General features: G+C 57.8%; 2 protein-coding genes across 3 annotated transcripts; both read right to left on the bottom strand.

Annotated features, from left to right (window-relative positions):
* Positions 1–55: 55 nt before the first annotated feature.
* Positions 56–8,351, bottom strand: ISOC2 (isochorismatase domain containing 2). 2 transcript variants are annotated; one of them, XM_078439265.1, is made up of 6 exons: positions 8,219–8,351; positions 4,469–4,606; positions 2,528–2,737; positions 2,200–2,270; positions 1,948–2,065; positions 56–461 (listed from the first exon to the last, which is right to left on the bottom strand). In XM_078439265.1, exons 2-6 carry the CDS (start codon positions 4,601–4,603, stop codon positions 381–383), a joined length of 615 nt encoding a protein of 204 aa, XP_078295391.1. In that variant the 5' UTR covers positions 4,604–4,606; positions 8,219–8,351; the 3' UTR covers positions 56–380. The 2 variants fall into 2 exon arrangements, with proteins under 2 accessions (XP_078295391.1, XP_078295392.1); XM_078439266.2 differs by having other exon boundaries at positions 8,156–8,316.
* A 1,525-nt stretch (positions 8,352–9,876) lies between these two features.
* On the bottom strand, positions 9,877–15,244 carry CE2H19orf85 (chromosome E2 C19orf85 homolog). The gene is made up of 2 exons (XM_078439378.2): positions 15,072–15,244; positions 9,877–10,333 (listed from the first exon to the last, which is right to left on the bottom strand). Exons 1-2 carry the CDS (start codon positions 15,242–15,244, stop codon positions 9,877–9,879), a joined length of 630 nt encoding a protein of 209 aa, XP_078295504.1.
* Positions 15,245–16,037: the final 793 nt, after the last annotated feature.

The following is a 16,037-nucleotide window of genomic DNA, read 5'->3' as shown; positions in this document are numbered from 1 at the left end:
CCCCCCACCCGCAGCCCCCACTCGCCCCCGGGATACCCCCCAAATCCAAGAATGGTTCGGCCCACAGCCACATCAATGTTTATTCGGCAAGTCCGGGTCCCACAGCCTGTGACACTCCCTCCCCCTCCCCTTCCCGCCTCTTGAAGTGGCCCGGGGCCGAGCCCCGCCCCCAGCTCTGCTCAGCCAACTGCCGCCCAGCTTCCACGAGTCTCATTTGCATTTCCGGGAGCTCTGGCCCAATGGCAAGGTAGCTCTCCACCTCCCCTCCCGAGGGGGTGGCACTCCCGGTGGACTGCACCACTGTTGGGATTCCAAGGATGGGGGCAAAGTGATTCCACCGAGGTCCGGATGACAGGAGGGTGGTCTTCGCGGTGAGGAGTTCAGCGGAAGAGGGGGTTCTGGCCTTGGAAGAGGCCCAGCAGCCCGCTGTCTGGCGCGGGCTCCTTGATGATCTTCTGGATCTGTAGGGGGAAGAGGAGGGTTCAGGGAGTCAAGAGTCCCCATGTCTGTGACAATCTGGAAGGGCACTTCTTCATTTTCATCCGCCTTGCCCTCTTGGCAGCGACAGGCCAAACCAACCACTCCCTCTTCTCAAAACTTTTCCTCGGGCCTCCCTTCCACCAGAGCCGCCTGGGTTATGATCACCTGCCATCTTGGTCCACTTGTCTGGCTTGCTGCCAGCAGGCTCTGTCCTGGAGCTTCTGGTCTATACCGTGCTCCTGTCTCACCTCTCCCATCCCTCAGCTCCCAAGTCCGGCCCACGCCTTGCGCCTCAACTCCACACTCTGATCCAAGTGCCTCTTACACACTAGTGTTCCCCCAACCAGTAGACCACAGGAGCATAGATGCTCAACCCGCCTCTCTGGGGCTGCCTTCTCCCAAAGCCCCACATGGCACCCATCAGCAAGCCCCACCCTGCTTGCCTCCAGAAATATAAGCACAATCTGCATCCCCACTGCCTCCACTCTGGTCTCCCGCCCACATCCATGGGCCCCCCGGGGCCAACCTGCACATCTGACTCTGGCCAGCTCCCTTGTGCAAACCCCTCCACTCCGGGAAGACACAGATCTGGCTCCTCTCTGCCTCCTCCCCTGTCACGCTCACCGGGCACTCGGCATGGCCCACTCTGGTTCTTTGAATAGGGCGAGTTCCAGTCCACCTGCAGCCCTTTGCCTCAGCTGCTCCTTTGGCCAGGAACACTTTCTTGACGGCCGCTGCCCCTCCCACTGCAGGCCTCCGCTTAAGGGCCATCCCTGCTGCGAGCCCCACCTTCTCTCTCACACACTCTGAACACTCCCTTCCAGCGCCTGACCACAACGTGGAACCAAATACACCCTGGCTTTGGCTGCTGCTCCAGGACCTGCCCCATTGGCTGGCCCATAGTAGGTGCTTAACAAATAACTCAACAGAGCTGGCCTAAGAGGAGGCACAAGGGCGGACCTCAGAGGGCTGGGGCATGTCCCTTCATCCTAAGGGCCAGCAGTGTGACTCAGCTGGGGCTACCTAGTCAGACCCGGGCACTAGCAAGGCCACCTGGTGGTGGTGGCTGCGGGGGACGCAACTGAGGGCCAGAGACGGGAGGAGGGGACGGAGGTGGGGGTCAGGGGCTCCCACGCAGGGCTTCTGGCGGACTGTTTGTTCCTGTCTGCCTCCCACCCTCACTTCACTCTAAACCCCACCTTTCACCAGGAGGCCTCCCACACCACCCGCACAACCCCTCCTCTGCACCCCAACACTCCCAGCCCCTCCCCTGCGTTCTCGCTCTCTCCCCCGCCCTCATGGCCACCGACAGCTTCCCTTGCCCTTCACGGTGTTGACGGGACTTAGAACTCGGCCGCCAGGAGGCAGCAGCCTGCTGTGCTCCCAGATGTAGGCTGTCAACCACCACGTGGCGGGCGCTGAGAAGGGAGACCAGGGAGGGTGGGGTGGAGGGTGCGGGGCCAGTACCTCCTTAAACTGGGGGTGGGCGGCGTCACCCACAAGCTGCAGAATGAGCCCCTCACTGGTGGAGAGGAAGGCGCCGCTCTGCCGCATCCGGGCCAGTGCCACCAGCCTGTCCACCTGGCTGCGCGGGAGACGGAGGTCGTTGGTGCCTTGGCCCGCACGCCCAGATGCCCGGCAAGGTTGGCAGGGATCCCACTCCTCCTAGACACCCCACCTGCGCCCACGTGCACCCACCCCTCAGCAGGACCCCCTCACCTGCGGGAGGAGCAGGCATCCACCACCACGTGAACCTGCAGCCCCCGGTCCAGGAGGTCCAAGGTCGTGTTCTGGGGGCGAGACATGTCAAGGGCAACCTCAACCCCAGACAAGAGCAGGGGCCCGGGGAGGGGGACGGGGATGAGGGAGCCTCAGATGAGGGCAGGGGGCCCCCATGTTACAGCAGGGTCCTAGGGCCCCACGGGACCATGAGGCAGAGAGGTCCCAGGTCAGGAAGGGGGTCCTGCCAGGAGGACAGAGGATTCGGGGTCAGGGAAGGGTATCCTTTTGAGGATGGAGGTACCCAGGGGTGAGCTGGGGGTCTCACCAAGATGCAGGCCTGGGTCTCAATGCCACAGAGGAGCACGGAGCGCAGCTGGGGCCGCGTGTCTAGCTCCTGTTGCACCGCAGGCACCATGCTGAAGCAAGTTTTGGCCAGTGGCCGCAGGCCTTCAGCCCCCAGCTCGGGCACCGTGGGACCCAGGCCTTCTGGGTACTGCTCTGTCAGCACAGCGGGTACCCCCAGCAGCCTGGCCACCTGCGCTAGGGAGGTGAAACAAAGGCCTGAGCCTGAGGGAGGGGCCTGTGGGGGCAGGACTCCTGGGTCTGAGGGAGGAGGGGGCTGGGGGCCTGGGCTCCTGGGTCTGAGGGAGGAGGGGCTGGGGGCCAGGACTTCAGGGTCTGAGGGAGGAGGGGGCTGGGGTCTGGACTTCAGGGTCTGAGGGAGGAGGGGGCTGGGGGCCAGGACTCCTGGGTCTGAGGGAGGAAGGACTGGGGGCCAGGACTTCAGGGTCTGAGGGAGGAGGGGGCTGGGGTCTGGACTTCTGGGTCTGAAGGAGGAGGGGCTGGGGGCCAGGACTCCAGGGTCTGAGGGAGGAAGGACTGGGGGCCGGGACTCCTGGGTCTGAGGGAGGAAGGACTGGGGGCCAGGACTCCTGGGTCTGAGGGAGGAAGGACTGGGGGCCAGGACTCCTGGGTCTGAGGGAGGAAGGACTGGGGGCCAGGACTTCAGGGTCTGAGGGAGGAGGGGGCTGGGGTCTGGACTTCTGGGTCTGAAGGAGGAGGGGCTGGGGGCCAGGACTCCAGGGTCTGAGGGAGGAAGGACTGGGGGCCGGGACTCCTGGGTCTGAGGGAGGAAGGACTGGGGGCCAGGACTTCAGGGTCTGAGGGAGGAGGGGGCTGGGGTCTGGACTTCTGGGTCTGAAGGAGGAGGGGCTGGGGGCCAGGACTCCAGGGTCTGAGGGAGGAAGGACTGGGGGCCGGGACTCCTGGGTCTGAGGGAGGAAGGACTGGGGGCCAGGACTCCTGGGTCTGAGGGAGGAAGGACTGGGGGCCAGGACTCCTGGGTCTGAGGGAGGAAGGACTGGGGGCCAGGACTCCTGGGTCTGAGGGAGGAAGGACTGGGGGCCAGGACTTCAGGGTCTGAGGGAAGAGGGGGCTGGGGTCTGGACTTCTGGGTCTGAGGGAGGAGGGGCTGGGGGTCTGGACTCCTGGGTCTGAGGGAAGAGGAGCTGGGTGGGTCTGAGGGAGGAGGGGCTGGGGGTCAGGACTCCTGGGTCTGAGGGAGGAGGGGCCTGGGGGTTGGACTCCTGGGTCTGAGGGAGGAGGGGCTGGGGGTCTGGACTCCTGTGTCTGAGGGAAGAGGAGCTGGGTGGGTCTGAGGGAGGAGGGGCTGGGGGTCTGGAGTCCTGGGTCTGAGGGAGGAGGGGCCGGGGGTCTGGATTTCTGGGTCTGAGGGAGGAGGGGCCGGGGGTCTGGACTCCTGGGTCTGAGGGATGAAGGGCTGGGGGCCTAGACTCCTGGGTCTGAGGGAGGAGGGGCTGGGGGTCTGGATTCCTGGGTCTGAGGGAATAGGGGCTGGGGGCCAGGACTCCTGGGTCTGAGAGAGGAGGGGGCCGGGGGTCTGGACTTTTGGGTCTGAGGGAGGAGGGGCTGGGGGTCTGGAATCCTGGGTCTGAGGGAATAGGGGCTGGGGGCCTGATTCCTGGGTCTGAGGGAATAGGGGCTGGGGGCCAGGACTCCTGGGTCTGAGAGAGGAGGGGGCCGGGGGTCTGGACTTTTGGGTCTGAGGGAGGAGGGGCTGGGGGTCTGGAATCCTGGGTCTGAGGGAATAGGGGCTGGGGGCCTGATTCCTGGGTCTGAGGGAATAGGGGCTGGGGGCCAGGACTCCTCGGTCTGAGGGAGGAGGGGCTGGGGACAGGACTCCTCGGTCTGAGGGAGGAGGGGCTGGGGACAGGACTCCTCGGTCTGAGGGAGGAGGGGGCTGTACCTTGAGCATGCGGGCGGCCACAGAGACTATCTGGGGGAAGTAGGCGACATGGCGGAACTTCTCCTGCATGTCACACAGGAAGAGGATAGAAGACCCAGGGAGGACTCGGCCCAGGTTGGGCCTCACAGCTGCCATGTCCTGGGGGTGGGCAGAGGAGCGAGAGGGAGGGGCCAGTCAGGGCAGGGGCTTTGACTCCCTGCCCAGGGTCTGTGCACTCAGACCCGTGAGGGTCCCACACAGTCCTTTGGAAACCTCCCCCTTCCCATGTGCAGCGTGTCCGCAGATCCCTGGGCCCAGAATCCATTTGTTTCTTAATATGTCCTACTCGGCTGGGAGGTCACTTTCCCTGGGAAGCCTTCTCTGACCTTGACCACCTGGTGCTCCCAACCTCACTCTCCCAAGGTCCCTGGGAAAGCCTTTTCCTTCCGGGATACACGGCAACATCAAGGTCACCCTCTGCCCTCCACAAGGAACACTCCAACTGTGATCCTCACCCTGCCCTTCGGGGTGGGGGTGGGGAACAGAGGAGGGAGGTGAAGGCCGGAGGGCTCACAGCAGGTAACAGGGCGCGGGTGTGATTCCTGATGAAAACCAGAGCCCAGGTGCAGTGGCAGTGTCCTGAGTGAGGCTCTTCAAGTCTGACTCCCCCTACGCAGCCTCTGAAACTCAGTTTACCCTCATGCAACATGCAGGCTGCACATCCCTGAAGGTCGTAGAAGGAAAGGCCGGTGCACCTGCACAGGCGACTGTTATTCATCCGCAGAAAGAATGAGACACTGCCACATGCTACATCACAGGTGAACCCCAAGATCGCCGCGCCCACGAGCGAGGCCAGTCACCAGAGGCCACACGTTGTGGGAGCCCATTCGCATGAAACGTCCACAGGGATCCAATCCAGAGACAGGGAGCAGACTGGTGGGGGGCTGGGGAGGGGACAATGAGGGCTGACTGCCTCCTGTGTGCGGTGTTGCTGCTGGGCTGATGAGCACATTCTCAAACTAGGTGGTGGCCACGGTTCTGTAACGTCACGAATATTTGTTAACTGCCACTTAATGGTACACTTAAAAATGGTCGAAATGGTCAATTTCATGACTTGTACTTTAGCACAATGAAAAAAGGGGGGGGGGCGGGGCTGTTAGAATCACCTGCCCAGCAGCCCTGTTACAGGGGAGGCCACTGAGACCCGAGGGGTCCACGACTTGCCCCCGGTCCCGCAGGACTAGAGGACAGCAAGCCCCCCCCCCCCCCCAGTCAGAGCGGCTCCCTCTCCAGCATCTGGGCCCCGCCTCTGAGAGTCTTGGCATGTCCCAGCCCATGTGCCCAGGAGGCTTGAGTCCCAGGGTCCTCAAGTTGCTGCTCAACTGGGGGTTCTGGCCCCGCTTATGTCTGCACATCTCACGCCCTCTGCGTGTTCACTCATTTACTCGTTAACTTATGTGGGACATGGGAGACCCTGCAGACCCAGGGGAAGGTGAAATGGTTAATACAGGGGAAGTCTGGAGGCTGGCTGGTGGGCGCACAGGCTGTTTATGACGATTCTTTCAAATGAACACATCTACTGTAGAAAATGTTTTCTATGGGCAACATAGTGCAGAAACAGTGTAAAAACTCATGGGTGGTTACAAGGAAGAATTTTATGCTATGTGAATTTTGTCTAAAAAGAAAAAAAAAAGGAATGGAAACTCCCGCAAAAACAAAACCACGCTGAATGAATTAATCACATTAATTACGACTGCGATCAGTGCTGGGATTTCGAGGGAACCTGATCTATCTTGGCAGAGTCTGCAAAAGTCTCCCCCGAGGAAGTGGAGGGAGAGAGAGAAAACAATCTTTCTGAAAACCCAAGGTTGACTCTGTTACTCCCCTGTCTTAGCCCCCACCTTCCAGGGCTGCTCTCAGGTCTTCAGGACTAAAATGTAACCTGCTCAGGCAAGGCGCCTGGAACCATCCCAGCCAAGTCCTTCCCCTATGTGGTTCCCTCCACCCGGGCTGCTCTCCTCACTTCCCTTCTAACTTTTCAGGAGACAGGAGGGACAGGGTCAGATCAGGGCTATCATGGCTGAAAGCCTAGGTAGGACAGGGTGTCTGAAGCCACAGAGATCTCCCTTTCAGGCTGGTAGGAGTGTGTTTTGCAAGAACCCCCAGGGAAACACATGTGGCCAAGGTTTCTCAAAATTCTAGTTACATGAACCCTGTGACCCAGAAAACGTGCTAAGTATTTACCCTGCAGACATACACGTGAAATGACACAAGGTTATTCCCTACCAGACTTTTTGGTTATTCATTATGGGACTTTTCCGCTGAGCAAAGGAATGGAAATACATGTAAACGTCTATGGTTAGGGTTCTGGTTATGTAAGTTATGGTATAGCTGTACTATGGAATTCTTTGTAGCCAGGGAAAATTACAAGGAAGCTCTTTGAGTAACAAGAGATGTTAACAGTGAAAAGAAGCGGAACAGTATACACAGCAATGCTTCCCTCTTCGTCTCCCCAAAGAAGAGAAAACGTGAGTTTTCTGCTCCTATATTTGCTGTCTCTGGTGGGTACACGTGGAGGTGCTTCAGGTGGGGGGGATGGGTCACTGAGGGACAGGGTATGAAGGAAATCTTATTTTCACTGAGTACTGTTCCTTTTGAAGTGTGGACAGTGTGTGATAGGTTGTCTGGTCCGTAATATATACGATAAAATACTTAGATAAGCTGAGAACCCAGCAAAACCAATCTGTGTTAGTAAAGTTATAATGGTTATCACTGGGCAGCAGTAAAGAAAGGGGCACAAGGCAGGGGGGCTTCTGGGATGCAGTGGGGAGTTCTACTTCTGGATTTGGATGTTGTTTACACCAGAGCGTTGGCTATGTGAAAAGTTATTTGAGGTATTTGTGATTTGTATGTATGGCTTTTCCCCCCTGGATATGCAGTATACTTCCATAAAAAGTTTTCAAAGTATCAGATAAAAGGGTGGAGGCCAGGAGAAAACCGGGGCTGGAGTCTAGGTGGACAAAGGTGAGGCCTGGGCTCCACTTTAGGCAGAGAGAAGAGAGAGGAGGAGGCAGGACAGAGAGATTCAGGGGGCAGGTGCCACTGGCTGTGGGGGAAGGGGCAAGGAGGAAGATCTACAGGTTTCCGGTCCATGGGTGGTAGGTCCTAGGGACTAACTGGGGACCTGGAAAGGGGAAGTGGTTTGGGGGAGATGACATACTGAGGGTGGAGGGTGGGGAGTGTGTGTGTGTGTGTGTATGCGCGTGTGTGAAGGTGGAGAGGTCTGGGCTGGAGACTGACTTAGAAATGCTGTTAGGGAGAGAGAGATCTGAGCTCCAGGTGGGGGGAGTCAAAGGCCGGAGGAGGAGGGGCAGTAGCGGGGGAGGGTGGGGCGTGCAGCCCTGCAGCCAGGATTCCCTGAGTGTGACCCTGGGCAAACTTCACGCTGTCTGAGCCTCAGTTGCCTCATCGGAGAAATAGGGGTCAAACTAACCCACCCCATAGGGACGATGCAAAACTCGGCCAGTGATGCACAAAGGGCGGGCGCGACCCGTGGAAGGTTCGAGTCCCCGGTCAGCCAATTCTGTAGGGCCGGCAGGAGTCCTCGCCCTGGCTGTGTCACCTCGGCCCGGACGTCCTGGCAAAGCCTCAGTTTCCCCACTTGCAAAGCGGGAAGGTCAGCGCCCCCGAGGCGCTGGGGGGCCTTACCCGGAAGGCGCTGGTTTCCAGCCTGGCCCGCCCCTCCGCTGGAGAGGCCTGGGGGACACTCACCGCTCCGAGCCGGGACTCACGCCGCTCCGGTCCTCACGCCCCTTTCCAAGGCAGGGTCACCGTTTTGCACTGTTCCGACACGTGGCCCGCCTCCGCGGTCCGCGTCCCGCCCACCCAGGCCGAGCCGCCCAATCGGCGCTCGCCAAACTCTGCCCCGACCCTGAGTCCGGCCAACCTACAAGCGGAGCTGCTTAGCCCTCCTTGGAGGGGCGGTGCCGGGCAAGATGGCCATCCTGAGAGCGTGATTGGTCCGCCGGTGGGAGGGGGCGGAAAGGCAGGGCGTCCGACCAATGGGGAGCCGGGAAGGGCGTGAATGGCGGGCCCGGGACAGAGCGGCTCGTTGGGTGCAGAGACAGCGAATTCCAGCTGGGGCGGTGGGTCGCCCTCCTGTGGTCTAGAGGAGACCCCTGAGGCCCAGAAAGAGGGAGTGAGGGGTGTGCCCAGGGCGGAAGCAGGCCTGGGGTTCCAACGCTGGCCTTTGAGTCAAGAGTCAGAAACTTATCAAGAGACCCAAGCACTTTACAAGAAAGGGAACTTAAGTCCTTGCAACCCCGCTCAGTCTCAGTTTCCCCATCTGTACTGCACCTGCCTCCCAGGGTGACGTTTGTAATATTTAGACTCTGTGCTTGGGAATGGGGTTGAGAAAAAAGCTCGGAATGAAATCCAAACTAGTCCCAATTCATGTCGGCCTTTTTGATCTCTGTGACCTCATCTCTTACCACGATCCCCCTGCTTACTCTGCTTCAGCCACCTCAGGGCCTTTGCACATTCTTTCTCCTGTGCCCAGAACCCCAGACCTTTTCTCAGCCAGCTCCTTCTTGTCATTCAAGGCTTTCCCTGAGCACCAGATGTCAGACAGCCACTCCATCAGGTCTCTGCTTTATTTTCTTCACAGCACTAATTCCAATCTGAAATTGGAAGTTTATGTTGCATTTTTTTTAAATTTTTTTTAACGTTTATTTATTTTTGAGACAGAGAGAGACAGAGCATGAACAGGGGAGGGTCAGAGAGAGAGGGAGACACAGAATCTGAAACAGGCTCCAGGCTCTAAGCTGTCAGCAGAGAGCCCGACGCGGGGCTCGAACTCACAGACCGTGAGATCATGACCTGAGCCGAAGTCGGACGCTTAACCGACCAAGCCACCCAGGCGCCCCTATGTTGCATTTTAAAAAGGTACCGGCATATTCATTTATTGTCGATCAACCCTACCTGTGCCCTGCCCCCCAAACCCCTTAAATGTTTATTTAACAGTTTATTCACTGCCGAATCCTCAGCACCTAGATGGGGCCTGACACATAGTAGGTGCTCAGTACATATTTGAGAATAAATGAGACAAGACCAGACATTAGGCAGAGATGAGCCAAGGTGAGAGGGAACTGGAGTGGCAGACACTGAGAAGATGGGGCTGGGGAAAAAGAAGAGAGAAGTTGGGGGTGTGGGAGAGTGTGAGGGGCACCTCTGGCAGAGGCAGAAGTGGGGGACATGCACCGGGGAGCCCCGTGAGGCCGTGGTCATAGGTGGGGGTCTGGGCTTGATTCATGTTCCCAGGGGCTTCCAGGAGGGGAGTGGATGGGACAAGGAGTTCCTGGGGGTGTTTGCTGAGCTATCATGAAGGGGACCTCTGATTTGTCCCGGGGTGGGGGTGGGTGGGTTGGGCATCATGGGGAGCAGCTCCCCCAGCCCTCAGGGGTTCCCTGAGAGTGACAGGCACAAGGCACCTCCCACCTGCCCACCCAGTCCCCCTCAGGAGCCCAGAGCCCGTCCACTTCCTCCAGTGCATTCGGGGTAGGGGGCAGGTGGTTATAGAAGTGTGAGGCCTGCCTCAGGTCTGGCTGGCCCCAAGCACAGTGGGATAGACCAGATGGCACTGAGGGACACTCTGGGGTGAGTGCAATGTCATCAAAGAGGTCGAGGGTGGAGGCGTCCAGGGCGGCAAGACTTGGGCCGGGGCTGGCGCAGGGCTCCTCAGTGGGGGCCACAGCACAGGCCACCCCCAGGAAGGGGGACGGAGGCGGCGGGGGTGGCCTTCGGGGTGGCGGTCTCTGGGGAGGTGCCTTCTGAGACAGGATAGACAGGGCCAGGCGCTGGGTGGCAGCCTCAATGTTGGCAAACTGCCTGCAGAGAGACAGACATACGAGCTGTGTGGCCGTCAAGCATTCGCCTCCTGTTTGCCCTCCCGGGAGTGGTTTCCCTCTTCCTTTCCTCTCCATCTTTTTTCTCCGTGCTAGTCTCCCCGCCCCTGGGTCCATTTTCTTGAGTCTGACAATTCAGTTTTTCCAATCCCGTTCATAGGGGAGCCCTGAACGGCTGTGGGGTTTGTGTACTGCACAAGGCAGCAAGTCCAGTTCCGCTATAATGCACGTCTTTTGTCATTTACATTTATTATGGCCACATTCCAACATATAAAAGTGAAAAACGGGGGCGCCTGGGTGGCTCGTCGGTTAAGCGTCTGACTCCGGTCAGACGCTTGGTCTCACGGTTTGTGAGTTTGAGCCCCGCTTCTGGCTCTGTACTGACAGTTCAGAGCCTGCTTGGGATTCGCTCTCTCTGCCCGCCCCCACCCCCCACCCCCGCCCCCACCCCCTGCTAGCTCTCTCTCTCTCAAAAAAACAAACTTAGGGGGAGAAAAGTAAAAAAAACATCAGAAGGAAAGGATGCTTTAACAAATGTTTTTCACACAAAGGCGCACTGTGGGCTAGGGGTGCACCTGTAACACTGATGCCCTGTGACTTCTACTTCCGGCAGAGCTCTTAAATCTGCCCACCTCTCATCTCCACCAATTCTTGGTTCAAGTCGCCAGCATTTCCCACCTGGATGACTACAGCTGCCACTGCACTGGCCTCCCCCACCCAGCATTCCTATCCCTCAAGAACTATATGGATGGATCTGACAGCGATGGGCTCAGTATTGTCCCCCTAAAGTTCGTATGTTGAAGTTTTAGCCCCCAGTACCTTAGAATGTGACTGTATCTGGAGACCCCTGAGGGTGGTCTCTCATCCAACGAGAGATTAGGGCCCGTGGAGGGAAGACCACGTGGAGACACAGGCCACCTACAAACCAAGGAGAGAGGCCTCACCCTGCCAGCACCTGGTCTCGGATTGGGTGAGAAAGTAAATTTCTGTTGTTTCAGCCGCCCAGCCTGTGGTGCTCGGTTCTGGCAGGTCGATTTCTGTCTCTCAAAGCTAAACATTAATTTTTTTTTTAAATGGGGTGACCCAGTGACAGAGAAATCACGATGGCAGCTTCTGGGAAGGAGACACGATGAGGGCCTCCGGGGGCCAGAAGTGCCCTGTTCCTGGATCTGAGTGTTGCTTACACGAGTGGGTTCCTTTTGGGAGCATTCATCAAGCTCTATGCTGACAATGTGTGCATTTCTTGTAGTTTTTTTTTTTCCTTTTTTTTTTTAAGTTTTGTTTATTTTTGAGAGAGCACAAGTGGAGAGGGGCAGAGAGAGAAGGAGACACAGAATCCGAAGCAGGCTCCAGGCTCCGAGTTGTCAGCACAGAGTCCGTCGCGGGGCTCCAACTCACGAACCGTGAGATCGTGACCTGAGCCGAAGGTGGACACTGAACTGACTGAGCTACCCAGCCCCCTCTCCCCCAAAGGTTTTATTTAAAAAGGAGTCTGATGGGGGCGGCTGGGTGGCTCAGTCGGTTGAGCGGCCGACTTCGGGTCAGGTCACGATCTCACAGCTCGTGACTTCGAGCCCTGCATCGGGCTCTGTGCTGATGGCTCAGAGCCTGAAGCCAACTTCGGATTCTGTGTCTCCCTCTCTCTCTGACCCTCCCCTGTTCATGCTCTGTCTCTCTCTGTCTCAAAAATAAACGTTAAAAAAAATTAAAAAAAAATAAAAATGAGTCTGATGTTGTATGTTTCTGTTTACATGAAATGTCCACAATAGGCAAATCCCCAGAGACAGAAAGCAGATTGGTGTCTGTCAGGTTCTGGGGAAGGAGGGGTGGAGAGTGACTGCCTACTACTAATGGGTATGGGATCTCCTTTGGGGGTGATGAAAATGTTCTGGAACCAGACAGAGGTAATCGGTCGCCAAACATTACGAACGTAGGAAACACCCACGAAGCGTCCGCTTTAAAATATTCGAAATGGTGAATTTCACGTCGTGTATATTTTACCACAAGAAAATAGGCTTAGAAATAAGTTAGTAAGAGCTGACATTCTGGAACTGTCTCTGGAGCTAAGGAGGATAGTTCTACTCTGAGTGCCCCTGGGAAAAGTTCAGAGAGGGCAGGTCAGGTTAAATGACAGAGAATGGGAGGGGCAGAAGGGGGAGCTGATTTGAACAAACTTAAGTATAAATGACACTTAGGGCCGAAGAGTCATGACGTCTGTGACTTACTACAGCTCTTTTAGGACGATAGGTGAAGGAAGTAGGCTAAGATGTCATCGGCAGTGAAGTGTAACAGTGGTGCGTGAGTGGCAGCATTTCTCAAACTTGAGTGCCCGGCCTAACACCCGGAGGGCTGATGGGAACACAGGTCCTTGGGCCCCGGAACTTTGGGTTCTGCAGGCCCCGGGGTGGCGTCCAAGAAGCTTTGTTTCTGGCACATCGCCACGCCATGCTGAGGTGCTGACGCTGCTGGTCTGGGGTCCAGATGCAGACCAGATGCCGCTGGCCTGCTGCATCAGACAACTGTCGTGACGTTTCTGTGGGCTGGAAATCCTTCACAACGAAAAGCCAAAAATCCATGTCCAGGGTGGGAGGGGGGCTCCTGAGGGGGCAGGGCCTGAGGGGACCTGGGGGGAGGAGGAGGACGTGGGTGGGAAGATGCTGAAGGTAGTTTGCCTCTGACCTGGATTTTCTCAGGGTGAGCCCGGGCGCTCAGGGGAATATACTCCATAGCTGCCTGTGCCGCCTCGTGGGTGGCCTGGGTCTCTGGGGAGTATGTGGCAGGGCCAGGCGTGGGGGTGGGAATATCTGGGATGCTATAGGAGAGAAGCTGGCCCTGGGGAGTGGGGAAGCTGAGCTGGGGAGGGTAGAGGGGGGACGTGGGAGGTGAGAGACAGACATTAGCACGGGGTCCAGACTGGGAGTGAGCAGGGAGGCCTCCAGGTTGGGGCTGCAGATGGGGAGGGGTCCTTGAAGTGGTTGACAAGGGGGGCTGGGGAGGAGTTAGAAGGCTCGCTCTGGGACGAAGGGCTGGACCGTGTTTGGGGAGATGCATGTTTTCCTCTTCGATAATGGGTTTGTAGAGTGGTGGTGGTGAACATTCTGGGCTGGTCAGGGCTGGGCATTCTGGTGGAAGGGGGTTTGCAGTGTGGAGGCAGGAGTTAGGCTGGACGAGGCACCTATTTGCTCAAATTTGGTTCCAAGACCTCCTGGGACAAGATTCTGGGCTGGCTGGGAGGAACAACCTACTTGCAGAAAAGCAGGTCCTTGGACGAGTAACTTCGTCTCTCTGTGCCTCAGTTTCCTCTTTGAGAAATGGGGATTGTAATAACATCTACTTCCTGGGGTTACTATGGGGGATTAATGAGTTCCTATTCATTGTGAGTGAGTATTACCAGTTACCACTAAAGTACTTAGAACAAGCACCCGGCACATATGAGTGTTGATCACCACCATCATCACCATTATTATCACCACCATCACTATCACCATGATGAGACTCCTTGTCTGCAATGTGAGGACAAAGTCAACCTACTGTGCAGGTCTCTTGGGAGCATTAAGTGACATATTATATGTCAAAGCCTCAGTGTGGTGTACCTGACACCTGAAAGTGCTCAAAAAATGGTCACTGTCACAGAGTGAGGAGAGAGCACAGGGTAGGGTGGGATGGGGCTGGGCGGGGTGTGAGAGCGGGGACAGGCTTGAGCAGACAACTGAGGAGCTGAGGTTCCCATCCACACTCCCAGAGACGGCGAAGGACATTGCCCCACAAAGCGAACAGGATGGGCAAAGGCCAAGAAGTTGGATGGTCAAGTGCTAAATGGGGAGCTCCTGTTTCTTTAGAACCTAATTCCCTCCCCCTTGTCCCCCTTTCACCCTATTCTGGCCACATTGGTCCTCAAACATTCCAGGGATGTTCCTGCCTCAGGGTCTTTGCACTTGCTGCCCCTTGCCTGGAATGCTCTTCCCTCAGACATCCACAGGTCTTATCCTCTGGCTTCAGTCAGGTCTTGGCTCTGTTGGCACCTTCTCAGCCGAGCCTTCCCTGACACCTTACCCAGTCCTTCCCCCACCCCCGCATGCCCTCCATAGCACTTATCACCTTATAACATGCCATATCATTTTAAAAAATTGAAGTGAAATTCACATAACTGAACCCCTTTACACGTGCAGTTCAGTGGCATTTAGGACATTCACAGTGTGCAACCACCACCTCTAATTAGTTCCAGAAATTTTCGTCGCCCCGGGAAGAAACCATGAACCCCCTGCCAATCACGCACCACCCCCACTTGCCTCCAGAGGTGCCTCCTCTGGCCCCGCTACCCCGCTTTCTGGCTCTGCCTGTTCTAGACATTTCACACAAATGGAATCATACAACAGGTGGCCTTTTGTGTCTGGCTTCTTTCACACGGGATCGATCAGCTTTCCAAGGTTGGTCCATGTAGCGTCATACTGTCTCACTGACATTATGTGGCTGTCCCTTGCCGGCCACCTTCCTGCTGGAACACAAGCTCTATGAAGGCAGGGAATTTTGTCCTCCTTGCGCTAATGGATCTCGGGCCTGGCCCACAGTCTATGCTCAATAAACGCATCCTGAGTGTTGATTGCGTCCAGCCCTGGGGTCCCCTTCTCTCTGTTCTGTCTGAGCCTGGTCTCCCCGCCTCTGAGGTGTCTGACCCCGACCCCTCCCCCTCTGCCCATCTCCCACCCTCCACCCCTCCTCACCTGCAGATCTGGTTGTGCAGAAACCTCCTGTGGTTGGGCCTCCTTTTGGGGGGCCGGGTCCTCCGAGGGTGTAGGGCGCGTAGCACGTGGGCCGCTGCCCCACTCACGAAGGCACACAGCTCCCGAGGGCTGGGCTCAGAGCCACCAGAGGCTGTGGGGGCCCCGGGGTGCATGGCTGGGGTGATCTGGAATAGCCCCTCCACGGTATTGCTGCTGGTCAGAAAGCTGCTTCCACATCTGAGGAGAGAGGAGCAGCCGGGGCTGGGGGCTCGGGGCTGGGGAGGCAGACAGGAGGAGAGAGGGCTCTGGGCAGGGTAGGCCGACTCTGGAGGGGGGCCACCGCTCTGGTTGGAGGAGACAGGGCCCCGAGAATTAGGGCAGGCCCTCCCTCCGGTGCCTCATCCCCACCTCCTGGAGGCTGGATGCTGAGCTTTGAGGAGCCCGTGGGTGGAGGCTGATATAGGAAGGTGAGGGGGGGGGGCTTTATGTGTGCCCCCCAGGGGCCCAATTAGCACATAGTTGGACCTGGGATATGGGACAGGGCAGCATGGTGGGGGGCAGAGAAAGGCGCCTGGAGATAGCCAATTAAGGGGACAAAGGCCTCGTTAGGGAAGCGAGGCCAGGGGCTGAGTCAACCGGCAGCGATTAGCGTTGAGGACCTTTAATTGGAGGGGAGGGGAGGGGAGGGGGCGGCAGGAGGCTTGGGTGCAGGCTGGGAGGGAGGGGGAGATGACCTCCGGGAGGGCTGCCGGAAGCCTTCAGCTGTGGAGCCCGACGCTTGGACACCGACTCTGCCCACCTACCTCCAGACGCACCTGCCTGGGCCTCCCTGCCTCTCTGTGCCCCGGGCCCAACCTCCTGGGGAAACTGAGGCTCAGAGAGCAGGGCTTGCCTGTGCCCAAGGCCTCCAGCCAGCCGGAAGGGCTGGCTTCTGTGCAAGAGGGTTGATCCCCAAACCCTGACTTT

The sequence above is a fragment of the Panthera onca genome, chromosome E2 (genome assembly GCF_046562875.1).
Source record: "Panthera onca isolate mPanOnc1 chromosome E2, mPanOnc1 haplotype 2, whole genome shotgun sequence".
Classification (NCBI taxonomy): domain Eukaryota; kingdom Metazoa; phylum Chordata; class Mammalia; order Carnivora; family Felidae; genus Panthera; species Panthera onca.
This window is presented reverse-complemented; position numbering and strand designations above follow the sequence as displayed.

What these genes read in the sequence shown, in the direction of transcription:
- ISOC2 (XM_078439265.1), bottom strand. Translation starts at nt 4,603, where the DNA reads ATGGCAGCTGTGAGGCCCAACCTGGGCCGAGTCCTCCCTGGGTCTTCT. An exon ending in TGGCCGCCCGCATGCTCAAG is followed by an intron (nt 2,738 to 4,468) that starts GTACAGCCCCCT and finishes TCCCTAGCGCAG; the next exon opens with GTGGCCAGGCTGCTGGGGGT. An exon ending in CCCACCCCCAGTTTAAGGAG is followed by an intron (nt 462 to 1,947) that starts GTACTGGCCCCG and finishes TTCCCCCTACAG; the next exon opens with ATCCAGAAGATCATCAAGGA.
- CE2H19orf85 (XM_078439378.2), bottom strand. Translation starts at nt 15,244, where the DNA reads ATGCACCCCGGGGCCCCCACAGCCTCTGGTGGCTCTGAGCCCAGCCCT. An exon ending in CTGCACAACCAGATCTGCAG is followed by an intron (nt 10,334 to 15,071) that starts GTGAGGAGGGGT and finishes GTCTCTCTGCAG; the next exon opens with GCAGTTTGCCAACATTGAGG.